Source organism: Eriocheir sinensis, chromosome 27 (genome assembly GCF_024679095.1).
Source record: "Eriocheir sinensis breed Jianghai 21 chromosome 27, ASM2467909v1, whole genome shotgun sequence".
NCBI classification, from domain to species: Eukaryota; Metazoa; Arthropoda; class Malacostraca; order Decapoda; family Varunidae; genus Eriocheir; species Eriocheir sinensis.
The window spans coordinates 10,843,134-10,852,589 of NC_066535.1; the positions used below are offsets into that span (position 1 = coordinate 10,843,134).

General features: G+C 35.9%; 1 protein-coding gene across 4 annotated transcripts in view; it reads left to right on the forward strand.

Moving 5' to 3' along the window:
* LOC127004123 (protein dopey-1 homolog) overlaps positions 1 to 9,456 on the forward strand; it is a 30,504-nt gene extending 21,048 nt beyond the window's left edge. For 3 of the 4 annotated variants that reach the window (XM_050871507.1, XM_050871505.1, XM_050871508.1), the window contains 5 exons: positions 33 to 228; positions 719 to 733; positions 4,288 to 4,455; positions 5,655 to 5,787; positions 6,028 to 9,456. In XM_050871507.1, the coding sequence (XP_050727464.1) occupies positions 33 to 228; positions 719 to 733; positions 4,288 to 4,455; positions 5,655 to 5,787; positions 6,028 to 6,339 (824 nt within the window). In that variant the 3' untranslated portion in view covers positions 6,340 to 9,456. The remainder of the gene's footprint in view (positions 1 to 32; positions 229 to 718; positions 734 to 4,287; positions 4,456 to 5,654; positions 5,788 to 6,027) is intronic. The other variant, XM_050871506.1, reaches the window with a different exon arrangement.

The following is a 9,456-nucleotide window of genomic DNA, read 5'->3' on the forward strand; positions in this document are numbered from 1 at the left end:
AAGTTTGGAGAAGTTGCTATGATATATTTCAGAACGTTTGGCTGAAGTGACCCGATTGGGGCAGGTGGTTCCTCTCCTGGTGTCGCAGGTGCTGTTGTGCTTTCGTGTGCTGCTGCTGCGTTTGTCTCCTCGAGGGGTGACGTCGTTGTGGCCAGTCATCATCACTGAACTAGTTCAGGTGTTCCTCATGATGGAGCAGGAGCTAGCTACTGACTCTGAACAGTTCAGGTGAGTTGCATTTGATGGATACATCCTCTTATGTAGGTGTATTTGCTGTGTGGACAGCTTTACATTAGTTATTTATGCAAACACACACACACACATGCACACTCAAAGACATAAATCCACATGTTCTGTCTCGACGTATCATGTTTAGAATTAAGGCTCATGCCATTCTAAATAAAGCAATGTACTTACAGTAAGCTCTCCTAATATGAGAAATTTTTCTTTAGTAATTTTTGAAATTTTGTCAGTTTGTATTTTAGCAATGTTTTGCACATGATTGATATTGCACTGTATTTGTGAGAACAGTAATATAAACCCCACACTGTTTATGTGAAAAGATAGTATTGTTGATGGTAAATATGATACTGTGTAGAGATTTTCACACACACTACTGTTGCTAGAGGATCTCTGAGACACACAAGGATCATCATTTATAATAGATATTATTTCTTCCCAAATTTGCACGTGTTGGTGATGCGGTGGTGGTGAGCAGCAAAAAAGGGGGAAGGTAATTGATGGCATTAGTAGCTGTTACTGATTCTTTAGAAATTTGGGAGTATTTTGTGATAATTTCACTGAAAAAAATATCATCTCTATGAAGCATGTTTGTACTGCAGTTTATATATATATATATATATATATATATATATATATATATATATATATATATATATATATATATATATATATATATATATATATATATATATATATATATATATATTTTTTTTTTCAAGTATTTAAAAAAAATTACTTATAATTCTCAAAATACCCCCAATGTATTTGCCTGCTGATCCCTATGTAGAGCTTGCATCTTTACCTTCACTTTCCATTTTGATTAATATGATATTTTCTGCTCATGTAGCTGTAGCTGATTTAAAAGTTTACTCAATAGTTTTGCTAGCTGTTGGTTCATCTATATTCATGCATTAATGGTCAACATTTCCTTTATGCGATATGAAAGATTATTGAGTGACAGTAATTTATTCATAATTTAGCATTTTTTTCTCATTATTGCATGGTCATAATTATATGTTTTTGAAATCAGGTAAGCTTACCAGGTTCATTCCCTAAAGCAAAATATGTTTGTTTGATTTAATGTGACAACTTGGAGATTCAACATCCTTCCGATAATGAGTAAGGTGTGGGTGTGGGTGTGGGTGCGTGCGTCCGTATGTGTGCAGGTCCATGTGTGCATAAGTGCGTGCGTGTGTGCATGCATGGTACCAGAGCCATGGGGACAACATATAACTCAGTCTACTTTCTCAATGCTTGTAGTAACATTCAAGTTACCCAAGATCATGTATGGATCCTAGGGGGGCACTTGTCTAATATGGAGATTTTGGCATAGAACACCTGCTGCTTTTCACTTTCACACGTCTCAGTAGTAGCTCACATTGCATTAAATACATTAAGCCCAAAATGTGCTTTAACCTCACTTGCACTGTATGATCATCAAGTGAAGTAACGTCAACAACAAATTGCTGACACTGGCTGGAGATGTCTGTAGCTACCCCCTAAGATGGGTACCTTCGCTCATGCCCAACCAGTAGTAGGTGTATTTCGTCACTGTCAGACCTCTTCTCAAAGTTTCACCAATATCTACCTTTAGCCTTTTGAGCTGATACTGCAAGAGAGGCATTTGGTGATCCTCTGTAAGGTTTAGTATGTGCTAGGGGTCCCCACACAGAACTCTTTGAAAGTTTATTGCACCACCCTGGTCAGCCCCAAAACAAGAAATGGGGCTTGGAGGCTCTCCCCACTTCAGGATGTAGGAATCTTAAAGGTGTCCTGCACCCATCATAGGTGGCCAGCTGGCCCAATGCTAATGCATCTAGGGAGCCTGCTGTGTGGTCAGTCTCCCATGCAAAACCTGATCAGGATCACACCTTGAGCATCAACCCTTCAACCCACTTCCTATTCTGATTTGAGCTAGAAGAAGGGTTTTATGGGGAGGGGTTGCAGGCCCCTCCCCAATCAATCAAAATCAGGGATTGGGCTGATTGCTAGCCATGGAGAGGGAGATAGAACCCCTGAGAGGATAAAATCCCCTTTAGATAGAATTATAACAATGTTGTGCCATTTTAGTTTTCTTATAGACAAGAAGGTAACAATTAGGCAGCTCGCACACCGATGAAACCAGTTGCTTGAAACCAGTTGCTTATGACGCCGCAACAAGTTACATTGCAACTGACACATTGGTTTCTTTTGAACCCTTCACATCGAGGCGACTGAAACTGCGGTTGCGTATAACTGATCGCTGCGCAACTGGCTATGCTGGTCATGTGGCGATCAGTTGCATTGTGAACTCACTGAGGAGAGGGTGTTCTGTGGCTCTGAACGCCAGCCGCCAGGGCCATGGCTGTTGCTTCAATGGCGAGTGACGAGCAAGTCAGGAACATTAAATTTGTACAAGAAATAGAAAAATATCTGTGCATTTACAACTACACATTTACAACGCTCATAGATTTTGCTGTTCTGTAATTTATATCCTTCTTAAATATCTTGGGGCCCACCAAACAAACTACTAGTTCATTGAAGGTTTCTTTAGACATTCTGTGAAATTCTTGAAATTTCACAGGGTCCACATCCATACATACACATGCATTTTTTATAAAATATGAATGAACCCATGATCTTCTCTTTTTCCTTCTGCTTATGCACCAAAGCAAAATCACGTCCTTCTCGTCTGATGACATTGTTGAAACAAAAAACAAAAATCGCTCTTGTGTGAGGACCTCAAGGCAATTGATCATATGCGACCAGTTGCGTGCGATTGGTTTCATGTAACTGGTTGCATCGGTGTGCGAGCTGCCTTACATATTGTTATGATGTTTTGTTATGATTGTTTTGTATTTTCCCCCTGATTTTTTAGAGGTTAAATGTTTTTCCTTAACTCACAGAAGGTTTGAGTTATAACCATATTGGGAAGCTTTTGGTGGTCAGTGTATTACAATGGTTTAATAACCACTAGATAGGATATATTAATGTTGTAATTTTTAAGTGCATGATGCATATTGATACTTTGTCTAACAATTTTTCATCTAAAGAAATAAGGTATTGCATTCATTACATTTGAAGATTTGTTGCATTCTCATCATTTATTATGCCCTCACATAAGTATGTGCACATTCATCTGCATCTTCCTATGACACGTTTATTTAAACTAACACCAACAGCAATGGCTAGGGGAAGTGAAGGGCTAGGGGACAGGAAAAGGTGATAGGCAACAAAAGTACTCTGCTATCTCTGATTGGAAGGTATGGGATAACTAGCTTGTTGCAAATGGGTGAAAAGGAAAGTTGTAAGACTATCACAAAAACTTAACCATGGTGAATAGACACATTTTGGATAAAATAGTAGTTTGGTCAATGGCATTCCTCATGAGCAAAATTATTATTATTCAATAAGAGCAGATTTACTTTTCCTTATAAATTGTTATAGTATCTGTACATCCTTAAGGAACGTCATAGAAATATTGTAATAGTATTTGATAATACGACTTAATCACAAGTAAGGTGCATGCAGCTGCTCGAATGTAACATTTCATAACATGGTAACCAAACCAACACTGGAAAGCAGTTATTTCTTCTAAAAGTCATCAACTAACTAATGGGGAGCACTTCACTTACTTGCCGCCCATACTCCCGGCGGGAAAAGTGATTAGTGAACTGAAAACCTATGGTAGTTATTTCTGAGTTTCATCACATCACTAGCATGCTTATATATGCATTTGCTTCTGCACTTCTGCATAGTCTTAGCTGAATACATGAAGTACTGTAGTGGTGGGATTGTAATGTGTATATTATAACATAATGTGAATGTCTGTGTGTAACGTCCTGGCGCCACTGGGCCATGGCGATACGACATACATTCACACATTCACATTATGTTATAATATACACATTACATGTATGTTGAACCTAATTGATGGTTTAGCTGAATGTCTTTTACATTCACTCAAAAGTGGTTTATATTCATGTTGACATATCACTCATAAACCCCATACCTTAACAACCTTGCTATTGTCAGCCAGATACCTTAACACTCGATTTTTAACAGCTCTCACTTGAAGAGACTGTCTACTCTGGACTCTTCCTGGGTGTTCAGCACACAAAATGGCCTCAATGCCCACAACCACCCAGCCTGGCTCACCCTCTACTTGGCAGCCTGCAAACTCCTGGATTTGATGCTTGCCCTGCCTGCCCAACATCTTCCACAATTTCAAATGTAAGTTGATGGGTTAAAGAAAAAATGTTCTGTTTGTTAATAACTACATTATAAACAGGATGGACGGTCAAAATAGATGCATTTGGGAAAAAATGGATAGAAAAATATGAATATGTAATGCCAGAGGAGAAAAGATCACCCACATCCCTCTCTTCCCTACCCTGAGAGGAACGCTGATGTACGATATGGATCAAGAAACACGTCACCCAACCCCAGATTCACCAAGCAAACCAATAGCTAGTGTTTATGAATCATACAGTGCCATGCACCACCCATGCTCGAGTTCCTGCTTGTGGTTCAACATCTTTAACTACCTTTAGACACAAAATATTGTGATTATCCAACTTGATGGAAAGGAAATACAGGTCAACAAGAAGGGTAGTATCAGCAAACTGATGGTTAATTTTGGGAGTGGAGGCTTATTCTTTTAATAATAATGTCATTTTGTTGAGATATACAGACATTATGGTAAGTTAGTTTGTGGGAAAGGAATGTAGATATTTTATTCATAGAATATTGGGGTCCAGTTCCACAGAAATGAAGTTGACAAAGTGTTTTATTCCTAAATGCCATTTATTTTTTCCATGATGGTGTACCATAAAAGTAGATGCTTTCAGCTCCATTAAAAAAATAAAGAATGGTGTCAAATCTTGATTTGGTGTCAAATCTTGATTAGTTCAATAGTAATGGCATATTAAATGTTGAAAGGTTTGAAATATAATTCACTTAATTTTTCAAAAGTGGCACTCAGTAGCTGATGGTTTTAAATGACCTCGTTTGCCCCCTTCTTCCTGTGTAGTCTGCAGGTGTTTATTCTCACTATCTTCACTCTTGATTTCTTACCTATATGTTTCACTTCTACATAGCAGGGTCACACAAATATCCTCATGGATACACATTGCTTCATTCTTAAACTGCTTCACACATCACTAAATCCAGTGATTAAGTGCTGTATCTCTTCATGAATATTCAAGCTTACATTTTGAAAGTATTTTTGCCAGATTGGTTGTTGTGGAAGACCATTTTCTTGTCAATCTTTACTTACTTATGCTTTTACAAGAAACAACTGAAAATCAGGGCCAATTTCTGTCTTAAAGAAATTGATAGAAAACAGCTAAGTCAATAAGCTTACTGTTTCATTATTTTTTTTTCTTCTTTTTGTTAAAATCTTATTTTTAACAAGATATTTTGTGTTTAAGGTATCGATGGGCATTTGTTGGCCCCATCCCCACCTCAAATGCCGAAGAGATGGAGGGTGCCGGAACCATCCTCCTCAAGAGTTGTGACTTTGTGCCTCACATTGCCAGAATTGCTAAGCTAATGGCAAATAAGGTACAGAGATACTCATTAATTACTTTACTCATTAAGATGAATAAAAGAGGATAGCAGTCTTACAGAATGTGATGCAGTGGTTTTATTTAGTAAATGACCAGAATTTAGTAATTGAAAAGAATTGAAATTGAAATTTGATCAACAAATGAGTCACAGTATTAAATAATCAGAAAACCTGAAGATGTTCCTTTACATAATGTTACTCCTTAGTTTTACATAATGTTACTCCTTGGTTTTCAGACTGGACCCAAAAACAATAGAGTACTGGAGTACCGGCCTGGCCACCTGATGCTGACTGTGACGAGCATCAACACACTTAATGACCTGCAGCCCTTCTTTAACACCCTAGTGTCCCCTTGCTTTGCCCCTGCTGGAGCCAGTGTGAACCAGCCACACTCCAGTTCCTTTCCCTCTGCAGCAGCACCCTCAGGTAGTGGACAGACATCATCGGCTGCAAGTTCACTGTCTTGCACCTCCACCCCTTCAACTTTTTCTCTAGCTCACATAGAAGCTGTGATTGAAAGGGACTTTCTCGAGCCTCTTCCCTCTTAGCAATGTGTATGTGTGTGTGTGTGTGTGTGGTGTGTGTGCATGTGTGTGTGTGTGTGTGTTTTTGTTGCTTTGTTATTTGTCTCCTCATGTTGGTATAGGTAGATGTATAGGCCACTTCCAAGTTGACTGTGATTGTTTCATTGTTTAAAATAACAGTACAAGAAGAATGGACAATATTGTGCATATGTACATATCTTTTGAGGAAATAAATGAATATAGGAATCAGATCTGAAATATCCATAGATTTGTTTTTTTATATATATATATATATATATATATATATATATATATATATATATATATATATATATATATATATATATATATATATATATATATATATATATATGCAGGTACCTCTCATTTTATTCAAGTTTTGAATACGTGAATTTGATTTAACGCAGTTGTTCAGGTTGTTGTCTGTATTTGTAATGATGGGATAGACAAACACTGAATAAACTAAAGTCTGTATATTCTATGGAAAGTAACAGGACACAAACATGTACGTGCGGGCGCGATACAGTAAGGGTGTGAACTGGCCTGAGAGGCCCTAGGAGGCACTGTGGTACAAACTACATGTGATGTTGAAAAGCATTATAATGTGATGTGATACAAATCAAAATTCACATCACACACACACACACACACACACACACACACACACACACACACACACACACAAACAGATTTAACTTTGATTCTGATTCAGTTTGATGATTATGCACTGGGCACCAGGCTTTGTGCAGAACATGCATAACACTATAGTTTGAGAAAAGTGTTTATGTTACACAAAATCAACATTATCCAGACTCACCAGGAACACGCAATAATTGAGAGGTACCTGTATATATATATATATATATATATATATATATATATATATATATATATATATATATATATATATATATATATATATATATATATATATATATATATATATATGAAATTAAGAAAATGTCACTTCTGTCAGACTCATGTTTTGACTTTTGGCATTCATATTTATGTTTCTGGTCAGTAACTATTATGCAATTATAGATGAATATGTTATTTATTGATTTTCGTAGGAATTTCTATATTACATTTAAGTATAATAATGAAAACTAACAATTGTATTGAATATTTACTCTATGAAATAAAGTGAATAATTTCCTTTTAAGGCAGATGTTTGATAAATGTATAATTTTCTTTTAAGTGTATAAATAATTGTCAGCTAGCCCAGTGTATATAATAAGAGATATATTCAGACAGAAAGGGACCTATGATTGTTTTAGATCAAAGAGAGTCAACCCGACCAACATATATGGGTCTCTGATGCCTTGATGTGGTAAGAGCTCCTTGGATTTTCCATTGTTAATCTATTCTTAAGTATTAACTTTTGTTCCTACACTTTTACTTTCTTTCCTACAGACCTCTCAGTCCTCGCTTATCTCTCACATGTGTCTAACATTTCCTTAAATTCTTATGTAAGTTGATTTAACTTGTATACATTATTAACTCTATTATGGTCACTTTGATTTGGTTCACCACTCCAGTTTTCTGGAACAAACCACATATGACCAGTATGAAATGAATTCTTAATTTTATTTTTGAGTACATTTTCATGTGCATGAAGCGAATTTTGTAAAGGTTCATAACTGACAAAGCTGTCAAAGCCTTAAGAACACTGTCTCATGTTTTTAGATGGGAACTTTATGTCTACATTATATAACCTTTTTTTGTTGAGTTTGAGACACACAGTCACTGGTAGAGCAAGATATCTGAATATGGAGGTAACTAACAGCAGCAGTATATTTAGTCATTGTTCTCATTCCACACTTCCTATATTAAGGTGAAATACTTACTTGCCTAAGACTGATTAGAGGTATATTGTGGTCCTTCACCTGAAGGCCATGAGAGTTATAAGTATAAATGTTGTAATAATTGTCTCTTCATACATCTCATACTGCATTCTCCTTGTTATCACCTATCAAAGTGATAGACTGTCAGTATAGGGAACAAGTGACTGTACAGTACAATATGAAGTTATGTCCACAAAGATTCAAGTTCACATCCTTGTCATGGTAATATTTAGGTGGGATATTCAGTGGTTCTTCCTGATTCTTATCCTTAACAGACCTATACATGCTTAGAATGAAGATTATTTCATATTTTTATACTACAGAACAATCCCTAAATTGATTTTGTTCTCACCAATCATTGAAAAAATAATCTGGGAAAAAAATAATGAAAAAAGTTATATCTGAAGCACAAGAAATTTAATGGACCTCTGTCTCACTCTAGAACTTGCTGACATGATACATGCAACGCCTGATTCGTCTTGGTTGGTCAGCCATGTGTTAATTGATTGTGTAAAGATAGTAGATAAAGATTGGTTCTGATTATGCTTGACACTATGTTTTACTTAATTTATCATCTACTTCAAAGCAGTTTCAGTTAGGGCACATGGCAATTAAAAAGGAGATGGACAGCTACTCTGTAAAATTGTGGTCTTATGTACACAGCTGTATGAAACAACAACTCTTTTATCTTATTCTCATAACCAGTGATTTCTTTGTCCTTTGATGTGTATTAAATTTGTGCCTTAGCAAAATATTTGGAACATTTGCCATCTGTGTACATAACATGATTGTGCAGCATAATTTCTATGCAAAAAATATGTAAGATTGTGAGGAAGCATTTGTGTGTGTGTTTGTGTGTGTGTGTGTGTGTGTGTGTGTGTGTGTTAATAGAGTAGTAATTTAAAGCATTTTTCATATGCTTTCATCATAATACCAAAGTACATATTCAAATTTTTAAATTTTCTTTTCATGTGTAAATGTTTAGTTGATAAATAATTATAATTGATGCATATTTTTATTTCAATTATACTGTCAATTAAATAAAAAGTAAAATTACAGTGCAGCTTCAAGGTTTGTATAACTGTCTTTACTTGAATGATTTTAATTATTTTTGTTTATGTAAACATTTAAATAGTTCAAGACAAATAATATGATATATAAGTATATGCAATTCTATTGTACAGTCTTTGGGAAAGGGATGACTGTGTGTTTGACCAGTCAGATTATATACGACTTGTTATTGGTTTCAGTTAGTAAATACATATTTTCCTTTTTA